The sequence below is a fragment of the Corvus hawaiiensis genome, chromosome 6 (genome assembly GCF_020740725.1).
Source record: "Corvus hawaiiensis isolate bCorHaw1 chromosome 6, bCorHaw1.pri.cur, whole genome shotgun sequence".
In the NCBI taxonomy this organism is placed as follows: Eukaryota; Metazoa; Chordata; class Aves; order Passeriformes; family Corvidae; genus Corvus; species Corvus hawaiiensis.
In genome coordinates this window covers 23,100,697-23,123,876 of record NC_063218.1, presented here as the reverse complement: position 1 = coordinate 23,123,876, position 23,180 = coordinate 23,100,697, and the positions used below count along the sequence as shown (strand labels likewise).

The 23,180-nt window shown below is 40.7% G+C and overlaps 1 protein-coding gene across 1 annotated transcript in view; it reads left to right on the top strand.

Moving 5' to 3' along the window:
- Nucleotides 1–2,276: 2,276 nt before the first annotated feature.
- ESRRB (estrogen related receptor beta) overlaps nucleotides 2,277–23,180 on the top strand; it is a 135,474-nt gene continuing 114,570 nt past the window's right edge. The window contains exon 1 of the mRNA XM_048306102.1: nucleotides 2,277–2,434. Coding sequence (XP_048162059.1) covers nucleotides 2,433–2,434 — 2 coding nt within the window. The 5' untranslated portion in view covers nucleotides 2,277–2,432. The remainder of the gene's footprint in view (nucleotides 2,435–23,180) is intronic.

The window sequence follows — 23,180 nt, the reverse complement described above, 5'->3', positions numbered from 1 at the left end:
TTTTCCCACCAGAGCATCAGTTTGGCCCATGACAATGTAAGGGGATAAGGATGATGCTTTTCTATACAACACAAGGCTTGACAGAGTATTTGAAGAACTTTAGATGTCAGCAGTATATAACAGCAAAGAACAGTCTGACAGTTAAAGCTGAGTTTTTCAGAAGTGACTTTTGGATTTAGGTTTTGGGACCTTGATCTGCCTTCATCTGCCATGCCTCAGCCTGATTATTCTGTGTACTGCGTGTCTAGAATTCCTACAGCAATGGGTAGTTCAAAATATTTTACAGCTCTCAGTATTAAAGCCCAAAATATCTTGTACTAGCCAAGCCAAATGAGAGGGCAGAAATAAAATTTTTCTTTGTTTATCAGGTAATTTTTGATCTGAGATCTGATTCAATTAGGTGAAGGACCAGAATCCAGCAGGCAATTGAGGGTGTGTTTCCATGCTGGAGTTCAGCCTGTCAGATACTTTTTTTCCCCTCTTCATTTGTAGGTCTTCATCTGTAGGTATCAAAGTGCTTTAAAGTGCAGAGTTAAGTATTGTTATCTCTGTTTTTTTAAAGCTGAGGGATATGCAGCTGTGGTAAAGTAACAAGCCAGACTTCACACAGGACAGTAGCTCAACTGAGGAAAATGATTAAACATCATGAGTCTTTGCCCAGTGCTTCATCAGGCCCCTCACCAGAAAAAATGGCATTTTTTTGTAAAACTCCTTGACTAAATCTTACCAGCTTAGACAGAAGGGACACTGATATGAGGTGAATTAAGCCTGCAGCAGGATTTGGCCCAAAAAGAGGAAATTACTGTATCTTTCTATATAATCAATAGCTGAAGTAGCTGAATGAGACCTTGGCTATGATGTGGTGGGTCCTTGCCTTGATTTGGGATAGCTGGTCTTGTTGACCCAACTTTCTTTTACTCCAGCAACAGCAGCAGCTGCAGTGCGGTGTAGACATGTCTAAACTAGCTTAAATACTTCAGGTACTGCTAGCCATTGAGCCAAAGAACCATGGAGTTCAGCATGGGCTTGGTGCCTGAGGATTTTATCCTGCTCCTTATGAGTTTAGCACTTTACCATCTCAGCTCAAGCAAGCCTAGCAATATGTTGGAAAGAAGGCTGGTGGGTCTGGTACCCTGTTTGCACTAGTACTTTTGCCAGCAGAAGTGAGTGTGGTGCTAGGGTTGATTGTAGGAGATGTTGCCAAAGACAGCAGTGTCATGAAAGCTGTTTTGCCTCTTCCTGCCTACTATTCCTCCTCTTCTTCCCCATTCTCCCATTGGTTTTCATCATCAGCTGCCTTGCCTTTGATTCCATTTGCTATGAACTCCCTTGTCACTAAGGTTCTACTGGACATCATGAATATCTAGGAGCTGGCAAAGGCTTGGAGAGCCAGCTGCCTGCTGGAAAAGTTACTGGCCTTGCATGACTGTGGCTCTAACAGGAGACTCTGTAGGGACTAAATATGGGAAAATCCAGGACCATTACCCCTGTGTCAGGTAATGAGGACCAGACCAGAAGCATTTGTGATGTGTTCTCTCAAGTCACTGTCCAGATGGTGGGCTCCCAGCTCAGCCTCTGTAAGAGAGCTTTGCTGATATCTGTAACCCATCACTTTCTCCTGGCAGCCAAGGACACAAGCAGAAATGAGGGTTCAGGTCCTTTAGAGCTAAGTAACTTGTGCCAAGTCAATAGGGAGGTACCATCACTGCCCTCAGTTTTGTTTGCAGGAACAGCCTCATCAAACAGTGTTTGTGGGCAGAGACCCTAAGTAGACTGCCGAGCTGTTAAATTGCCAACCTACCCACTAGTTTATTCTGCAGCAGAAATACAAGCATGCCAGGACCAACCCCCAGGACTCAGCTCTGAACTCCTCTCTCGTTCTGTCAGAATTCCCAACTTGTTTTGAAAATGGCATTTATTTTTGTTAAATTGCAAAAGAGTTGGATGCAGCCTACCAGTTGTGTTTTCCCTCTCCTTCTTTGTGCAGTGAATTTTGTTCATTTGCTTTACATGCCTCAAGTTGCTGTAATGCTGCTAGGAAAGTAATTGCCTTGCACTTTCTCTTTCTGATGCCCACGGGTGACTGTGGGGGACTCCTCCCTGGGCACAGTGCAGAGTTAAAAGCCCAGCTTTTGCTGCCTTGCTTAAGACCTGGTTATTTCTTTTTTTTTTTTTTTTTTCTCCTTTCGTCTCTCTTTTTTTTTTTTTTTTTTTTTTTTTGTCAGCTGCCTGTTATATCAATCACAGAGCTGGGATCTATTTATAGGTTGGGACTCGGAGTACTGTGTCCTAGTCACAAAGAGAGGCAGAGACACAGAGGGGACTGTCGGCTGGTGCAGGCAGAACCAAAAGATATTTAATCAGCAATTAGAAACACCTGAGGGCAAGGGAAATTCTACTCCAGCCTCGAGCCTCATCTCTCATCCTGCAGCATGTAAGTAACGAACTTCTACCTTTTATTGCATTTATGGGCTTGTGTTTTGTTTTGTTTTTTGGGGTTTTTTTAAAATCCAAATGTTGTTCTGCACGAACCCTTTTATCTGGTCTAAAAATTATGGCAGCATCTTGATATAGTTAAAGGTAATAATTTTTTTCTATTTTCACTCTGTCAAAGGAAGGTCAGTGCGACCCACAAGGAGAGGAGTTGGTTCAGAACTTTGTTGAAATCAGGCGGTTTATCTATTTGAGTGTGGCTTTTTCCTCTGGAAATAAGTAAATGAAAGTTTGAGTGGAACAGTTTTGTTTTGGGAATAGAAACAGCCAGGTTTGCTGGCATTCCAAAAAGGTCAATGTATAACGTAACTCTGCTTAAGGGCTTACCAAGGACAGGTGCTATTTATCCCATGCTGGTAAAGGCAAACCTGGAAACTTTAGTAGTCCTGTCTTAAAAGAACCAAGCGACAACCTTTCCTCTATTAAAAAAAAACCCCAAACCCAACACCCCCCCAGCTGCATATCAAATCTTGTCATATCAGACACACACTGAAATTTTGCTTTTACTGAAGGAGTTTATCATTGAGCAATTGATGTTTCTTTAATTTTAAAAGTCCCAAAGTAACTGAAGTATCTTCAATGACAAAAGAGGGGTGCAAGTCTTTGCAAAGTTGGCACAGTGATAATCAGAGAAGGAACTTATTCTCTCATCACCAATGAGATGTTTGCTTTAAAGCAGCCAAGATGCAAAATGTTTAAACAATGATATATTTTTGGACTATTTTTGTTAACAGAAATACGAAGAGAGGGAGAACAATAATTAGTCAGAAATTGGTTTTTGTTAATAGCTTTTAGTAGAAATATGAAGAGAGGAAGAACAATAATTAGTCCAAAATTTTTATTAATAGCTTTTAGTATAATATTTTTTGTCAAAATATAAGAGGTTTTTCTTGTTTCATATTTTTGCTTCAGAGGTTTGTGTTACAATTTTTACAAAATTTAGGGTTTATATTTATTTCTAAGTGTAGGAAAATGACCTTGTTATGTCTACCCCCACCCCCCCCCCACCCCCCCCCCCCCCAACCCTTAATGTTACAATTTTAATTTTGGTATGTCAAGTTTTTTAGCATAAATTTCTCACTAAATATTTGTTCTAGAAAATTTCCCCCCCCCCTTTACCATTTTTGAAGGTAACAACAAATAAAATGAAGCTAAACTTAAAATAATTTGGAGGAACAAGTGTCTAATAAAAATAGAATAATAAAACCAGAGCTGCCTCACTATTAAAACATCAGGTTCTGAGAAATACTTGGTAGATGAATTGCTTGGATTGACTGTAGAAGGGTGACAAATAGGCTTCTTCTTTAGTTCTTTATTTTGCATTTCTTTGATGTGCATTTTATAATACTTAAAGCATTTAACTTAAGTCCTAGGAATAAAAAATATTGACTACATATTGATACTTTCTAAGTTTTTAACCCCTGATATGAATACTCCATTATTCAGCTAGAATTCTGATATAAGGAAGGCTTTTAGGAGAATATGGATAAACCAGGTGAATTAATATGCCCAAATAATGCCCCAAAAGATCATTATAACACATTGCCTGCTATGAAGCTTTTTTTCTCCTAAATAAAACAAAACTGTGAGCCTGATAGTTCTCATCATATGAAGCTTCATTTTGATTATTAAGGTTTTTTGCTTTACTTAAAAATGAACATATTTAAATTATTTAAGTCCTTTTCTGTTTGTTTTGCCATGATATTACATTTATTGCTTCTCTGTGATAATGCAGTGTTATTTTGTAATAAAAGGAGAGCAGATTTTTCTGAAAAGCATTAAAGGACTAGAATTGCTGACTCTGTAACTAACAAACAATCTATCATATAGCTGGTCTGAGGTCCCACTAAAAATCAAAAACCAAGAGACTGATAAAAATAAAAATGGAATTTTTTTCCCTACACAAAAGCAATATTACCATGACTATGCTTGGAAATTACTGCAAAAGGCCCCCCCTCATTTACCATACATTTTTGCAGAAATCTGAGCATTCCCAAAGAAGTCTTCCAAATATAAAGCTATAAAAGATTCAGTCTTAAGAATTTGTTTGGACTATTCTATAGGTTTGTCCACATAAGTGCTGGACTTCACCCTTCTCTTTCAACCGCATGTGAGTCTTTTGCCTTGTTAAACCTGCCGTATCTTTTAATTACCTCTATGGAAAAAAAATAACCAAGCACCTACTGTCCTGTGGCATAAAAATCAATGGTTTATAGGACCACTTTTATTTGGAGGGAAGGAGTTACCTGTGGTTAAAGGGAAGACCAATGCATTATGTAGTAGAAAGTGGTTGTTATTTGGTTTCTGCTTCACTAATGATTCACATTTTGTGGGCTAAGCACCTATCAACCTCCGAACTGACTTACTGTACATATGCTGTTGCATGATTTTTTTTCATTCCTTAAAAAAACCCCAACAAACATCTTTTGTTTCATCCCAGTTTATTTGTTTCTTTGACTGCGAAGTAATGACTGACGTGCAGATTCTCTTTTCCACGCCTCTCCTTTCATTGCTGAGTATGACATCTCTTGGGAATTATAAATAAAACCAGTGCCAAATCTGCTGCACAGGTGTCTAGAGTACAGCATGCTCAGGTGTCTCACTGTAAATCCCTGAGAATATGAAGTAAACACAAGCAGGATAAAAATACTCTTCTTGAAACAATTCTGTGTTTTGAGGGGCCTTCTGCATAAACCCCCAAAGCCAGCAGCCAGTTATTAAAGGCTGTGTAGCTATCTCTCCCTCTTACCTTTTTTATCACTTCACCTGTACATCTGTCCATCTATTTCTCATCTATTTTTACATTTCATTATGCTATGCCTGCTCTCCAGCTCTCTTCTTTTCCTTTCCTGAAGACACATTTCTATCTGGCACAGAAAATAAACTCAGATTGCGGGTAGTTATGTTAATCTAATTCAATCCTCTGTGGGCTAGGAGTGAAATTCTAATAGTGGAGCTGTTGAGGGCTTTTTTGTTAATGGCTTGGGGATTACATTGAGTTAAAGGCTCATTTCCTAATCAAACAGAGAGGGAGAGAGTGACTCCGAATATTTATGAGTCTCCCAGCGCGAGTTAAACATTGAACTCCAAAAGCAGGATTTGAGTGCTGCAAGAAAGAGTTAAAACCCCTCAGGGCTGCTGTGGAGAGGGAAAAAAAAAAAAAAAAGGAAACCAGTTAAGCCATCAGCATTTTCAACTGCTGTATAACTTCAGTTTGAGAGAAAATAATCATCTCACAGAGCTAAAATGGAAACTGTAGCAAGATATTTAAAACAAAGTCAAGTGATGCTTCAAAAAGGCTCTTCTTCAGTGAAGCAGGATGCACGCAGTGCCTGCAGCCGCCTAAGAGAAACTCCAAATAAATACTCTTCTAAATGAGAAAGATTGGAGGGTGGGTTGCCTTTTTATTATTAATGCCTGGAAGACACGATTTGATTTTTTATTGCTATTTATTTTTGTTTCTACTTAACTCTTGGGTAACCTTTTCTTTAAAAAAGTAAAAAAAAGCCAGTATAGATGAGTCAATATCTAAATTGTTCTACTTCTGTAGACTGGTACCTTTCGAGGCATTTTTTCTGTCCTTCACTTTAGCTGGAGTCTTGCATCAAATAGTCTAGTTGAAGAACTGTATTCGCTGTGACAGGAATGATTGACCAAATTAATGCCTGATTGCTTTTGTGATGAGTTCATCATACATGCATGGGCAGCTTGAGTAGACCTTTCTTTTGCCGAAAAAGAGCAGGCCTGCCTGCCTGCAGCAAGCCCAGGACTTCTGTGTTGCTAAGGCCTGGTGTGTTGTGAACTAGCCAGTAGTAAGCTTTTTTGCTCCAAGCTGGGACTTAGAAAATTTGTCTGCAGCAGGTGAACTGCACAAAATCAAGATTGTGCCATGATCCTGCCTCTCTTCTGAAAAGAGGTCCTGAAAAGGAACGGGGATAGAAACCTGTTGTTTTCTGACACATGGCCAAACCATATCTTCGTGTTCCTCAGTTTCCCTGTCTGTAAAATGATATGTGACTGCCATCAAAATACCTCCAAGATCTACAGAGAACAATCTTCTATAAATCCCAAGTGGCTGATTGGCCCATGGGAAAAACTGCAAATCACTGAGATAGGTGCATAGTTGAAAACAAGAGGGGTTTGTGCTGGGAACAAGAGCTGCCCTGCTTCACTTTATTTGTTGCTGTTTGGTTGGGTTTTTTGGTTTGTTTTTTAAAATACATTTTGTACAAGCCACCAATAAGGTTTTCTGATTTTGGCACAACAAGCAAATAGAAGACTAACTTACTTCTCATGTAACATTCAATGGTGTTTCCTATACGCTAGGTCTGAGTTTAGTCTTAGTGACCCTTGTTGAGATGAAGCTCCAGGTTTGTTACTCAAAAGTGGTAAACTCTGGCTAAAAAAGTAAGTCACTGTTTCATCTGGAGCTGTGTGTATCAATGGTCATCCTGTATACACCAAACTTGGCATTTTTGCTGACATGTCTATCTGGATGTAGCACCTTGAGGTAAGATTTGGCACCTTGCCCTAGTTTTAAAATTATTTAAAACTGTGACCTGATGTGAATGCCTGAGGCCCCTTTCTCTTTGTGCTCTGTGCCTGGACCTGCTGAGGAGAGCACCATCAGCTAGAATGTACTTTATTAAATGCATTTGAAATGCATATTAATTGTGTTCTTTCCCTCTAATCACTGGAATCTACAGCAGATCACTTTGAAACCAGAGCTTTCTGTGGCTAAGCTGAAAACTGTGTAACATTTTTTTTCCTGCCTTCGTCTCTTTCCCATAGCAGTTTTCTTTCTTTTTGCCTCAACCTTTTCCTTTCCTTTCCACAGCACTATTCTGCTGTGGCCAGTTTATACTTAGATTAGCAGTTTATACTTAGATTTCCCCTGCTGACCTTTCAGGCAAAATACACTTCCTTCTCCTCTTTTTGTCCTTTCCACTGCTATGCTGAATCCTATGAATGACTTGCTGCTGTTTACCCTGAAGGTGGCCACATTTTAGGCTGCTTTGCCTGGCATATATACAATTTATGAAGAACTGGGAGACTGAAAAGTGTTCTTCAACTTTCCCAAGAAAGCTACCATGTTCTTGCATGTACAAGTACTTCAAAAAATATAATAGTATAGGAATTTCAAGAAAGGAAATACTGCAGCTCTAAAACCTTGAAGCACAGTTTAGTTGACATGATGTCCTCAAAGTAATGACAGTTTTAAAGTCTCAGCACTCCTGAAAGTCTCTAGAAAAAGTGCAACATCTTTAGGGGAAATTACTTTTTTTAGAGGGATGAATCTTGCAACTAAATCTTGCTTTTTGGATACTGGGGAGCATATGCCCAGCATATATGAGAAGGAGGCATGAGTGGCTATTTTTATTCATTAAGGAATTGCTGCCCTTTCCTTTTGCTCAACCATGAGAGATGCGAATGATCCTGCTCACAAGAGTTTCACGCTGCTCTCAGAATGGATTCTCTTTTCTTCATAATTGTGTTTGCTGGATCAGCAGGAAATATACTCCACAAGTTCCTCCCCCAGCTTTCTGTGATCACCTCTTTGTAGTAGGCCTGAGCCAATGACCAGAAGCCGTGTACTAAAACAAGCATTTGATCGACATCCTCCTAAAGCTCACAGGACCTAGAGGGTAACTTTCTGGGTGAGAAGAGAGTATGTCTTCCACCAGGCTTGCCTTTCTTTTTGTTTGCTTATTTATTCATCCTTAGACCTTTCTTTCCCCCCACATGCTTCCTGGACTTTTTAAAATTGCACTTATTGTCATTGGCAGATTTTTCTACTGCTTCCCTTTAAATAAGAAATTCTTCCCTGTTGCATCATGTTCCCATGGCCTGGTACAGGGGATTTCAACTTTTCCCTGTTGGTGATGTGAACTCAGGTAGATTGGTGAAGAGCTCATACGAATAGGATTTTCCCAGTCATACTTTTTAGATCCACAGTCTGTAGCACTAAGTGTGGCAACACTCAAGTTATAAACATTGGTGAATGCTATCTTTGCATGGGAGAGGGAGGCAAAGATTTTCTGAGTGCAACATTGGCTGGGAAGAGATTACTTGCATCAGCATCCTCTCTAATGCTCAGAAAGACATTCTAGGAGCCCATCTCAAGTCCCACTGCTTTTTCGGTGGAAACTGCTGTGTACAGCTTTAAACATGTTCATGCCAATCTTTAGACCAAGCTGTTTGTATCACTGTCATTCTTCAATTCTAGCTCTAACAGGTTCCCTGTTCAGTTCAAGGTGAGCCTCTTCACTGATGAGATATGTTTTGCCCATCTCTTAACTGGGTTCCTGCTTTCCCATTCTTGATTGTCTGTGGAGAATTGCATGATCCCAGCAAAATGCTTTGTGTTACTGCAAGCTTTGAGTACAGCCCTGTTTTGCCCCCAGTAATCTCTATTCCCTTTTTCACATTGCAAATAATCACATGATTCTTCCATTCTTCCTGAGTTTTCTTCCCATCCTTCTTACTCTCTTTTTGCTGCAAAGTATTGAACCTCACTTTTGTGTCTCTAAATAGGCTCCACTCTTGTGACTTTCTGTAATGACTGTTCATGCCATCTACTGTCTATGCAGCCTTTTCTGTGAGCATCAGCTGGTGCTCTGGGACTGCCTTATACTCCCTGCACAGAGAAGTAGCTGGGGATAGAGAGCTACAGTTTCTTTGGTCCCTCTGTCCTGTACAAAGAAATCAGTCATGAGAATACCTCCATGTGCTCCAAGTATATGTAGGTGTGTTACTACTGTGCTGAAGTAATGGGCCATACCTCTTGGTAATACCAGGTTCACCTGGATACAGTACTATCAGCTCTGTAATCTCTCCTGGCACATGGGTTTGGGAAATGTGTGTTTAAGGAGGACAGAATTAATGGGGCTGCTGCTATGTTTGTGAAGAGTTAAATGGCGGAGGATGAGAGTCACAGCTTCTCCTGGGGAATAAGGACTAGCCAGAAGAATTGATTGTCTTGGCTTATTGATCCTTCAGGAAACAGCACTGAAGTGATAATGCTGTTCCTGCCACTTTGAGGCACTTTGTACCAGCAACAGCCTCTGTTTACCTAGGATAGTGCAAAGGAAGAGCTGCACTGTTGCTAACTCATTCCAAAAAACCCCGTGCTAGACATGTTGAGTTTGCCACTTGTGTGTCTGCTCCCAGGGAGAGGTGACTGAGCAGAGGTAGCTCAGAATGTGTTTGTATTTTATAGTGTTTAATGGAGATTGGCTGCAAATGGTAGCTTGTGAGTTGCTATACTGAGTCTTTGCTGGCAGTGTCATGGTCTGTAGCATTGGTTGGATGAGATGATCTTTAAGGTCCCTTCCAACCCAAATTGTTCTGTGATTCTACAAAGTCTCAGGCTGTCACGTCACAGGATATTAATCTCTCCCATCCGTTTACTTCCCTTCACCTTTCTGGTCAATTGGCAGTCATCACTCAGTCTTCCCAGGTCTTCCTTGTAAGTTGAACTAGGGTGGTATAAGTGCTTTTTATCCTGTGATCCCAATGCCAACTCCTGGCAAGCCACTTGTGTGGGCTGATGGGAAGTGGATGATGAAACATCCCACCTCCTTTGCACTGAAGCCCCAAACCTGCCCTGAGAAGTCAGGTATTTCTTTCTGGCCTCAGGGTGGCAGGAGGAGAAACACCCACCTGGTGCAGAGGTGCTGGAGGAGCAGTACTTTTTGTCACTCAGCTACACGACCCTTGGGGGTGCACAAAACATGTTCAAGGAGCACTGCACTGCAGAATGTCAGCTCTGAGGATCTGTTGCGTGATTCTCCAACCACGGGCCTGTGAGAGGTGGAGGCCCTGACCGTGTCTGGGCTCTCAGTTGTCCTTGTAGCACAGTGGGCTGGGGAAGCCCTTGCACTGTTGCCTCTGAAGCACCAGCGGCAAGCAGCTGATGAACTGGGCTTGGCTCACACCATTAGCTGGACCACTGCTGATAACTACAAGATTTGGACTCTCACCTGTAGAAATAAATGAGCAGATTGCTTATGATGCTCCCTATCTCCTTTTGTCTCTGCTTTGTACTTGAACATCCTTCGCACCATTTCTCTTTCTGGATGTGCTGTGTTTTGAGGAATCTCAGGCAGGTCTCTGCAGCTTCCCATAGCAAGGTCAGAAGACCAAGAATTCTTGGGACCATTTGGAGCATATTGCAAAATCTTGCACAAAGCTAGGAGGGCCAAAAGGCTATTGTGAAATGCTTCTTTATTGAGTCAGGCCAGCTTATATATAGAGATATGCAAATAAAATACAGAGCCATTTAATTACCCTACATATAATTTCTATACTTCATCCTCTTTGATGTTGCCAACAACTTTATTGCAGCACTTGATGTTTGACTTTACATCTTGACCATGTGAAACAAAATGATGAGAAAAATTACAGGTTTTTTTTAAAAGAAGAAAAGTGTCTATACCACAAGGTTTCAGGGAACAACTAAAAAGCAATGCCAACTACATTCTTAAAAAAAAAGAAAAAAAGAAAAAAAAAGAGCTTATATGAATAACCACCAATGCATAATAGAATATATAATTATGTTTATTTTGAGACTTGATCAGTAGTTGAACATTTGAGGCTCACAATAATGAATTTAATATCGTATGCAACATTGTATGTTATGTAATATAAAATTATTATCTACTACTTAATAAATCATGCTCTGACTGTTCTACTTCTTCTTAACTAGCTCTCAGATTATAGCAATGAGTTGTACAGGCACCTTTGGATGTTGCTTGTGTTTTGTCCTTGTTTGTTTCATGACATGACCCCTACTGCTGGGGCTGCTGCATTTAGCCATGAGACAGCTTCTGTCTGAAAGAGCTTCCAACCTGATTCAAACCAGGAGACTACTAGGGGTAGTCAGCCATGAAGTCTGTGGCTAGAAGAAAGATGAGGGTAACTGAGATGGGAATTTGTGTTAATGTGAAAAGTGTGACTTCTTGGGAGTACAGGTGGCTTTACTTGATACGGACTTAACTAAAAGATACCGAGAAGAGCGTAGGCCTATATTTTCCTGTGTAACACTTGCCTAATTCTTTGCTTTGCAAAAGTAGCACCTCCATTTTCTTAGCTAAGAAGAGAGCTCTGCTTCATGTTCTCAGTATCTTTACATACATGCATATTTTCCTTACTTTTTTCAATGAGGTAGTCATCTTTCTCTCTAAAAAGAAGTGCTTTAAATAAAACAAATTAAATATTGTATCACAAAAAATTAGTCTTTTTTTTTTTTTTGCCTGTGTCATTCAGTGGCAAAGTTATGGATGGATTCAAAAAGATATCCCCATAAAGGCATTTATCGGACATGTGGACCCATTAGTGGCAAGTACACGTTATGGTCTAGAGGGAACGGTCTAAGCCACAGGCTGCGAACATACTGAAAGGTCCAGCAAGGTTAAGAACAGGGGTAAAACTCTCCTTTCTTACAGTCTTTCCCAGAGCACATGTCAGTGTTTGATATCAGAGGCAGAATATGGGACTAAGTGACAACTTGACCTGGTGTAGCTCTCCTAATAACTTTTCTTACAACTGGATTTGGTGTTGTCACGTTTTGCAGTTAGTTGTTTACATGATACTCTGCTACAGACATGTAGAATCTGTATTTTGGGGTATCCAATCTTGCTCACCCCGAATGTTTTCCTCCTGCTATAGGTAGTGTTTCTAAAGCTGCAAAAGTCCCTAGGATAGATAAGCTGTGCCACTTTGAAAGTAGCAGTGAAGATTGCAGCCACGGAGCAAGACTGAGCTAAGCGGAAACGATTCTTCCTGAATTTACCCTTTCTGTACGGTGCTCCTTCCCTCTGACTGTGTGATTCTTGAGGTAACATTTTCAGGGCAGAAGTTAGGCCCAAAGGGAAAGAGGCAGTGGGTTAGAGGACACTTTCAGGTATTTATGTATAAGACCACATTATGCAGCAGCTGGAACTTTGTTTCAATGTATGGCATCCTTTGCTCTGTGATGCGGAGCTCTGCAGAAGGTTTAGTCACTTGATGGGTTTTGGTTTGGTGGTGTGTTGAGGCAGAGGAGATTTGCATTGCTGTATCATCAGCTGGTGAAGGTTTCTTGAAGTAAATGGTCACTACATTAGAACACCCAGCAGGGCCTTTGTCTTGCTGATACTTGTTCCTTGTAACTTTGACAATGGCTTCTGGCTTCGCCTTTCCCATCTGTGAGTGAGAGGGAGTGATATGCCTGCTATACCTTCTTTCTGCAGTGCAGCATGTGGGAACACCTTCCCAGGTCTTACCTGACAGAGGAGGAATTTGGACAAGAAGAAGATATTTTTCTTCTAAGATGAGAGTACAGTGTGAGAAAGAGGAAGGACCACAAAAATCTTGCACTCAGCAGTTATATGGTGGAACCTGCTTCTTGTACACCTATCCTGTGAGCCCAGAGTACGGAAGAAGTGCCCTCTTATCTGCTGAAAACTGTAGCTTGGTGTTCTGGCTTTTTTCCCCCAGAATTTCTTGGGCCTTTACCAATACCGCCATCTGTAAACTTGTAATTGTAAACCTGGGTAAACTTGGAATCTCGTGTAGTCTCATGTAGTTTTGCTGCTGTATGTCTTCAGTAAAATGTGAAATGCCTCGAGGCTTCTGAGCACATTTACTTTCATGGGCCAGAATTCTCCTCTGTGGTGCGAGGACAGCTTTGCATTACTTTTTGGAAGCTAGAAGAGGCCAGGGAAGGGGCAGCAGTACCTCCTATCCTGCTACACATGTAGCTTGTAATCTTTTGCATATTTCAATATTTTGCATTGGTAGGTACTGATGTGCATGGGAATCAACCCAAAATGTTTTACACTGAAGTCTTGAAAAGCCCTCAGACCTGGAAAACTTGTGACAGGCTTGAAGTGTTGGGGAACCATGCTAGGTTTAGCTCTCCGTCCCAACCAGAAATATTCCAAACTTCCTTTTTTGTTTTGAGCCCATCAGTAATGTGGGGCAATTATGTGACTATGAAGACTGATTTGATAATGTACAAACATCTTTTTGTACCATTTTCTATTTAAAAGCGGAGCTAAGCAGGAATTTATGCTGCTGGTTTCCCATTCATCTGGGAAATGCTGCAACTTTAGTAAAGGCACATTTCTGTGGAGAGGACTCGAGCTGCTAATTTGACTGTAGGAGTTTATTTCTGGAATGCAGCAGTGTTTCACCAACGGAGCAGCTGTCCTGGAAACACTTACCACATGGGGTCATTTTCCTCTCTGTGTGTAATCAACAAAGCCACCCCAGTTAATCTGAATCCTTTTAAGTCTCCTAAACTAGACCATAGGGAGTGCACAGAGATCTACAGGACTCTGACCTCCTTCACTTCCTTCTCCTATCATTAGGGAAGAAAAAATAGTCCCATGCTTAAATGTTCCTTAAAGGGGGAAGCCTATAACCTCTTCTGAGCATGGGAAACTGTTTCTTAACAGTAACATACCACTGATTTGGGGGGAAGTATTTGTCCTCCATTGTCTATGTGTATTTTGTGATACTAGTACAAATCCCCTAAGTTTACCAAATATTCCAGTTTGTGAAATCACAACAGTCAGAGGGGGAAAAGCTTCTTGGGTTATTCCATTCTTTTTCTTCTCTTTGATTTGCTTTGCTTGCATTGCTTTCTTCCACGCCTGTTCACTTCTGGGATGACAGTTCTGCAGGTAAATTCCTTCTACTACAGGAGAAATTTTCATAGTTATACAGTTACGATAAGTTCTTGATTCTTTTCTTCTCCCTAGTTCTCTCTCATGTTTCCCAGTCCTTCCTCACTGTTTACACTCTCCAATACTTTTTGGATTTAAGTCCTGTCTCTAAATGCTCTTTGCCTCCAGTAGACTCTGTGGGGTTGTTTTTTGCCCCCTGCCACAACCTTGCATCAGTGTCTTGAACTGCTGTATAGTCTTTATTGTGGTTCTAAAAGAATGTTTTACTCTTTGAGTTTAGTGACTCCTTTCTTTGTTTTAAACCTGTCTTCAAGGCCAGTCAAAGGTAGAAGTTCTTTGTGTGTAGAAGGACATTCTCTCTCAAGCCTGGACAAGAACTTTTTCAAGAGGCTACCACCTGGCAAGTCCTGCACCTGTGATCTGGGCCAGCCTTGCTGCAGCCCTCATGGGTGCATCACTGGAGCTCTATAAGGGAAGTCTGCATCTGCCAGGATTCAGAGATTGCTTCCTCAGTCAGGTACTTGAAACTGAGAACACAAACGACTTTGATGGTTGCTGTCTTCTCTTTCCCCAGGCTGTGCTAGCCTAGCTTTTCAGATGATTAAGTATTACTTGGGCTTCCTAAAAATTAACAATATCATCAAGGACTTTTGCTCCTACAATGAGTTGTTTCAGAAAGTGATTTTGAAAGACAGCTCACCGAATTCAGCCAGAGTATTTAACAGTTTCATGTCAGAGTAAAGAAAATTCTAAAAAATATTCAGTAGATACACAATTTCTTTTTCTAAGTTCTTTGCCTTTCCTGGTGAATGATGAGGTGAACATAATTTGTCCTGGGTCACCCTTATGGAAAGGTAGAATCCATAAGGATAAAAAAGCTGGTGTGATCCCTTTAGACAAAAGGCAATATAGCTTTTCTTTGCTGAGAGCCAAGGGGCAGTAAGCTGTAGTAGGAAAGTGAAGCTGATGTTTGAGAGATGTTGCAGAAGGAACAGGTGATCAGTTTTTGAACACAGCCTGCAATAACACAAACAGAGGGGGGTGGAGAACAACAGTGTGTGCCTTTGAGAAGCCTTCAGTAGGCAATAAAGTACTAAATGAACATGTAATGGAGAAGAATAGAGCAGTATTTTTCCCAATACTATGAGACACTCTGAATTAAATGATGGATTTGTTTTATCTGTTAATAGTAGAGCCATGTTTGGTTAGCCAGCATATGTGAGAAACTGGAAGAACAGTTTTTCCTCTCTTGTGTATGAGCATGTGTTACAGCAGAGTTCTCAGCTTGACTTCAGTGCACCCGTACTGAAAATGAATACTGTAGTAGTGTGTAGGCAAACCTTGCTAGCAATGCAAACATATTGGGCTTGACTGATTGACGAGCAGCTCACTTCACTCTTTTGTAACCATGATGTGATGAATTTATAGTATTTGTTCTCATCAGCAACTTGCTCTATGAAGATTGAACTAAATTTCAAAACAGTAAAGGAGACTTTAAAAGAATTAAATCTCATTTTCCTCACCTCTAACCAACCTAAAGATTATTGAATTCAAGACGTGGACAAATTTAACTGACTGCTTTTTCTGCTTAAGATGTGTGCACTTCACAGCATTTGCCATTAGCCTTTACACATTCTTTGTATATGCTTTATACTTTCTGGTAGATAAAGCATGTGTCCCCTGGCAAAAATAAGTAATTTTTCATAGCAGAATTATGATAATGTATAAGAAATTGCCTTATGAAAGCCATGTATGACTCCTCTTAGTTGAAGCTTATTGGGAACAAACAAGTATTGGATAGCAGACACAGCACAAACACTCAGTGAACAGCTTCAGAAAAGCAGATGCTGTCTTTGAACACTTGTCGTTTTCTACAACTCTCAAAGAACCACGAGGACTCTAAACAGATTTTAAGGCAAACCCATACTACTCATGTTTTAGGCCTAACTGCATTAAAATCTAAAATCCACCTAGTAACTCCTGCACTTGTCTGGGCAGCTTCTCAACATCAACATCTACTAGAGAGATGTACAACCTTGAGTTACAGACATTGTGATAGAATAACCAGCATGCCTTATGACAAGTGGTCCCAATGGCTGGTTCTGACTGTTTAAAAATGTCTTTATTGCTAAGCGAAATTTGTCTAGTTTCGGATACCAAGAATAATCTTGTTTTATATTCTTTTAAAGCTAGATTAAAGAACTTTGCACGATTAGATTTTCCTCCACTTACAATTAGATCAGGTCACCCTTTAGCCTATTCTTGGAATTAAATTTATTATGCTTCTCAGATCTCTCACCGGATAGGTTTTGTTTCAAGCAGGTATTAGTTTGACAGCACCATGCTTTTCAGTTCAGTAACTTATGTCTTTCAATCTCATTCTGTCTCAACCATGTCATCATTTATCTACACAAATGGGAACATTTTCAAAGAAAAATACCCCAGGTATGAATGCTTTTAAGAAACCTTTTGACATTGCTAATGGTTTCACAACTTTCACAACTGCTGCATGTCATATGCCATGTACAGGAATTTGTGTTCAGCTGGACTTCCAGTAATCCTGCATGTGGTCAGTTTGAATTAAGATAACCTTATGGAATTTTTAACCCAGACCACCTCCTCAATCTGAGCTGTACAAACACAAGTGTTAACACAAGGGAGGAGGCAGGACAAATGTGGCTCAGTTGAGAAGGATGGTAGGATCTCTTCTTTCTGCAACAGAGGTGTATTAAAAAGCCTATGTAGAGCAACTTCATTTTTCTACAACTGAATTTGTAAAAGTTAAACTCCTAAAGGAAACAAATAGGCAGGAAGAATGTTGTTTTATGCTCTCTGAATGTAACACATATTGGTGTCAAATTAAAGGAAAATCTACATTTCTGCAGAGGACAGGAAGAGATGTGATTCTTTCATTAGTAATTTAAAATACAAAACCTTACACTTAAATCTACTAGAGAAAGAAATTCAATACACTCTAAAAGCCTTTGGGGTTTGCCCATACTCTGTGTGGCAGAATGTGGTTGTATTGCCTCACAAAGAATTTGGGGGAGAAATCCTGGTTTGGGTGCTTTTATGTTCATACTTTCCCAGCTTTCCACAGGGATGAATATTAAGAACACGCTTACTTCAAGGAAGTTCGGGTCTAAAAGAAAGTGAGTTTTACATGAGGACAGAACTAGTAGCCCATTACTAAGGGCACAATAGAATCAATCTGAGAGAAAATGGGCTTTCTTCTGTCTTTCAGGATTTTAGAACATTTGATTATTTCTTCCAACCTGTCCCCCTGCCCTGCCTGCTATAATGCCATGAGAAGACCACATTCTTTCATCCCCCTTTGCTAGGATATTAAGGCTAGTCAAAATCAGACCCTGTGAATGGATGTAGTAATGAGGCCCATTCATCAATCTCAAATACAGGTGGCCTGTACATTCATAATTTTACCACAAGTTTTATTCCTCTTCTGTTAAATAAGAATTTGATTATCAAGAGTGCAATGGTAAGTGCTTTACCAAAGAATTCCTGAACCAATTGGTAGGTACATTGAATTGCTTGTACATTCAGTATAGCTGTATCCCCATAACGTAAATGCTTGGATTATGAAATCAAGGTAAAGAGGCTTCATACATCAGAATAACAGCTGCTGCAGTGAAATATACCCTTCTTTGTACTTTCTCTGACTGTGATTGTTTGTGATATGGGCAATCCAAGACTTATGGAAATAGCTTCTCAGCTGGTGTAAACTGGTACAGCTGCAGTGAAAGCAAACAAGCTCTGCCACTGTACACCACATTACAGTTTGGGTTCTGGTGTTACTAGGTAGATGTTTCTTTGCTTTTAAGTGGTCAGGTTTTATACATGCAGTAGGTAAACACATGGTTGTCAGCAACCTAAAACAACCGTAAGCATGGTTTTAGCAGAGGGTCTTACTTTCTGACTGTACCTACAAGAGGAGAAATACTCCCATCAGGTAAGTGGAACACAGGTGAGAACTGAATGAGAGAGTGTGGGGCAATGGTAGTGACAGACAAGTGTCATTGGTGTTGGCACTGTAGCATGACAGGCCAAGGGAGCAGAGTGGGCAGGCTGCAAACAGTGGCCTTTGTATGAGACTTGATTGTGTTGTGTGCAGGCAGGACACCAGGAAGCAGTGAGGGAGTGTTCTTGCTTGGTACTGTTCTGGTGAGATGTTCAGCTCTGGGCACTGGCAGCAAAAAATGCAGAGGAAACTTGGAAGGTAGTAAGAGAAGAACAACAAAAATGATAACAGAGCTGGAGGGATTGTTTTTATGAGGGAAGATCAAAAGAACTAAATATGTGAATCTTGGCTAAGTGATGAGTAAGAAGGGAACGTGAAAACTACCTACAATTGTTTGAAGGATATAAACACTAGAGGTGAGCAAATAGTCTGTGAATTTGAAAGTCATTTTCAGTTCAGCTGTGTTTCTGCCCTTTACTGATCACTTTCTGTTAAGACTTCTATTTTACTGAAAATATTTTCAGGGAATATTACACTTGTATATTCAAATGCTTCAGTATCTGCAAGGGAATTCTGAAATGTAAATTCAATCTTCAAATTTGAAATTTGCTTTAGCTTACATAAATCACTTAGTGTATAGTGTATGTATTGCACTAATCAACAGTATGCAAATTTTTTGCATGGTAAGTCGAATATGTGGTTGAAAACTGTATTTTCAGTTTTAACGTGGCATTTGTATGCTCCCCTGATGAATTACGTAGTTAATCAAGTAATGCAGGATAGGTTCCAACTGCTTTCTATCAGCTTTGCACAAAAAAGTGAGGCATTTACTTTGTTGACAGGCTGTATATAAATGGTATGTTTTCTGTGTTGAAATGTTGGGAGAATTATTTTTTTCTTTGACAAGAGTTAAAAGTCGCTGGAGTCCAAAACCAGAGCACACTATGTGTATAAGGGCTGTTGGTGCAGTTTTGTGAAGTAATTGACATGTGCCTGTGCACTGTGAGGGAGATATTTTCTAATCTTTTGGTGCACAATTTTTCAGATGAGAAAGGTGAATTTAGCTCCTGTGACCCTCCATGGACATTTAGAGCAATTGAATTAAGAAGAAATTTCAAGATGAGTATAAGAAAATATTGTGTTAATGGTGAAATTTTCTCCTCCTGGAGGTCCACTTGTCATTTAAAGCTCTTGGGCAAAGCAGTGGAAGCAGTTACTGGGCAAGCCTCAGGTGAACTGGCTAATTTAGTAAACCATTTTCAACTTTGGTGATTTGTGAATTCAGGCATTAAAATTCTATGTTAATACTCATCAACAGGCTTTTCTAAGCACCTTTTCCTGTTAATGCAGGATTGATGTCTGCTGCCCAGTGAATAACAAGAAATATAGGGTCAGCTGTGTAGATACCCACAGTTGTTTCTAGAGGCATTTTCTTCAAGAGTGTACGCGTGCACGCATGCGTCAATCCATACTGTACACAAAAACTACAGGCTTTGACCTATGCAAACACACACCAAATTATTGCTTTCTATAAACAAATTAGCATACTTTAAAAGGTGAAAATCTCTATAAAATTGTCTGCCCTGTTGTTTATGGTGTGAGTAGAGGATGCACTACATTACAGAGGGGCTCACATTTCTCTCTTCCACCCCCCCCCCCCCAAATGGACGTGTGCTCCGTCCGTTTCACCATTGTTCCTGCCAGCCCGATCCCAGCAGGGGTTCCCTAATTAGCAATCTCTTCATTTCCAATCAAAGCACAAAGCGGCCCCAAAAGCCTCTCTTTATGAGGGAGCTGAGCAGTGGCTGGGGACGTGGAGTGGGATAATTGCCTTCGCCACTGGCAGCAGTAAGCAGCCTGGCTAATTCATTATTGTAATAACTTTGCTTGTCCTTGGGGAGGGGGGGCTAGGGTGAGGAGGACTGAGCCTGGCAGTGCTAGCTGAGGACAGGGGGAAGGGGGAATCCAGCCAGAACTGAAGTAGAAGATGGGAACAATTGGCAGGAAAGAAGAAACTGTTCAAGATTTTTCTGCCTGTCCCCCCTAAATAATTGAAGATTAAGTTAATTTGTGGCATGATAGCCAGTGCTCCCTAAACAAGACTGCTATGAGCACCCTCTGCTCTGCCCTTCTCGTGCTCACAGAGAGGGATGTCTAGAAAGGCATGTAACTTGGCCCCGGGAATGCTGGGGAAGCTGGGGCCTGGATTAGGAAAACTCTGGGACTGCCTCTCAGTTCAGGTAGGAAAAGCTGACACTGAAACATTGATAGGAGGCTGAATGACTGAGGTACCCAGAGTTTGTGGCTTTCAGTGATACACAAGAACTCACTGGTCCTTGTGGATGTTACATGTAGTATAGTTTCAAAGCAGTCCAGAGCTGATAAATCCTATAGCAGAGCTCTGTTCTTATCTATTGTTTCTTTAAAATACGCTTAATGTATGTAACACTTGCCTGTCTTTCTGTGGGCTGCAGATTTCTGTTTGCTGGAGCTGTGTTGGCTTTCAGGGGCCACCAAGGCTCTGCCCTTGTGAACAGAGCGCTAAGATGAGATGCCAGCAACTGACTGAGCTGCTAAAGGGAACAGGCAGTGGTGGTGGCTACTTCCTCTTACTTGAAGGGAAATGTCTGTGGCGCGGCAGAGGAAGTTTGTTAGGGTTTTGGTTTTGAAAAGTGTACATATTTTAAGTAGGTAAGACCAGCCATATAATTCCAGACTCGCTGGTTCTTCTTTTATTTCTTTGTGCTTATCTCAGATTGGTGTGGCAGGGTTTTGTTTATTCCAGCTGACTGATGGGACAGCTCATTTTCCGAATTCCTTTGAGCTGATACTGCTGTGTACCTTCCTGAAGCTCATCACTCTGAGATGGCCACCATTCATGTTTCTGCACTGAGGTGGCTGGTAATGTAGCTATGTGTTTTACTTTCAGAGTTTTTTCATTGAAAACTATTATTTCTGACATAAAGCTAAAGAAACAGTGACATCAAAATGTAAGTGCCAAACGTGCAAATTTGCATGTAGCAGGAGCAGTTTAAAAATAAATCATGCCCTTGTAATAATTAGCAAACACTTAATTCTGAAGATATTTGTATTGTATTTGTGTTATGGAGAGGCACATGAAGCAAGTCCTCAGCTTGAGGGGCATTTCAATAATATGTAACAGATCCTTTGAGTCCCAAACAGTTTATCCACCTAAGATGCAAAATGTTTACTGGGACGAGATGTTTTTGAGGTAGTTGAGTAAGGCAATGGAGAATTAATAGGTATTTGGAGCAGAATTTATAGCTGGTGCCATCCAGATTCTTGTGAACTGTGATGTTTTCCCAGCTGCCTTATGCTAGATGCTGGCTAGCAGGTTTCTCCACTTCTAAAGTAGATATTCAACCTCTTGGATGCTGTGCTGCCTGCAGCCAAAGGAATTTCAGCTCAGTAAGTTGACAAGCAAGGACAGACTTCCTCTGCCTGGTACCAGTGTCCACAGAGGTGATGCTAAAGTCCCAAGAGAAAAGATGCCTATTCATTTTTATTTTTCCATGATCAGTGCTGTAGTCCTGATTGTGTTGTGCTTTTTGCTGTCTGATGTAAACACCATACAGGAAGGTAAGTTCAAATAGGCCAACGAGCGCACACAGTGAGACTTATGGGGGATTTCAATCACTTGCTCTGTGTCCTGTGCCATTTCTATGCTTCTGGATCCTTTTTGTCAAGGGATCACTGTAGCAGTGGTGGGGAATTTGCACATCTCTCCCAGCTTGCCCAGTTAATAAGTTGCAGCAGTAACAGCACACAGGGTTGTTGTGAGCTTGTGTAGATAACTTTGCTAGATAAGAAAAGATCCCCCTTTGTACATTTGTGGGATTCTCCACCATGTGGTACATTCTACCCTTGGTTTGCATTTCTTTCCAACCCATTTAGAGTACTTTAACTGTGTGGAAAGTCTGGTGACCAAGAGTTAAAACCATGAGTGGATAGATTATTTGAATTAATTGTTTTCCTTCCTTGTGTTTCCATCTGCTCAGGAATGAGGATAATCTTGAATCCTGTTTCTGATGGTTTAAGATGATATGGATCTTAAGAGCTTTTGGTAGATAAACTGGGGAAAGGCAGTTCAAAGGGTGGAAAGACATCTGACATGCAGCACACTGGCATAAGTTTGATGAGATGCCAAGGTATGGACAAGGGTTGATGAATTGGAGTAACAATGAGCATTTTAGTCTTGACTTCACTTTTAGTCTGAGACCCTAAATTGTTGCATTGTTAGCAATTGCTTGTGGAGAGGTAAGAAATTGTGGCAATGGGCATGAGAAGGAATATTAATGATCCAATTTCCAGCTGAGTTCCACTCCAAGGCCTCGCTGGGTGATGTGCATTTTTAATCATAACAAACCAGAATGAGAAGGAGTTGCTTGCAGCAAGGCAGGCCTGTGTGTGGAGCCACAGTGTGTGACACCATCTCAGACCTCTGCCTGCTGCTTGGGGAAGACACAAGGCTGCTCTGCTTGCTTGAGTGCCACCACAAACTAGGTTGGACTGTGACAGTAAAAAATGGATCACCACTAGAAGTCAATCCAGGGAAGGAGTGTAGTAACTGTCTTGAATAGCCTAAAGCTCTTGACTAGAGGAAATCACTGAATTCATCTGGAACTTTGGGCCAAAATTGGCCCTGACTCAAAAGGGACAGAAATATAATTTCTAGATGCTAGACAGCATTGTGCTAATAGCCATGCTGAATTTCCTGTTAGCTATTTTTTGCAGTCTTGGTAGTTTCTGTGGTAGGGTCTTCTCACTTGTTTGTGTTTCTGGAAAGTGATTTCTCTGACTTTTGAGGGCATGCAGTCTGTCTGAGTGATATACCCAACAGCAAGATTGCTTTGATCTCTCAGTCTTAGATACTCAGAATATGGGAGAACCCCAGAGGTTTTCTTTTCTTCTGAGGTGCTTTTCATTCTGAACTTTCAGCTACAAGAGCTCTGCAGTACTACTTTGGGAGCCCAACATCATATGTTTCAAGCAGCCAGTAGGAGTTGCTGCTGAGGGAT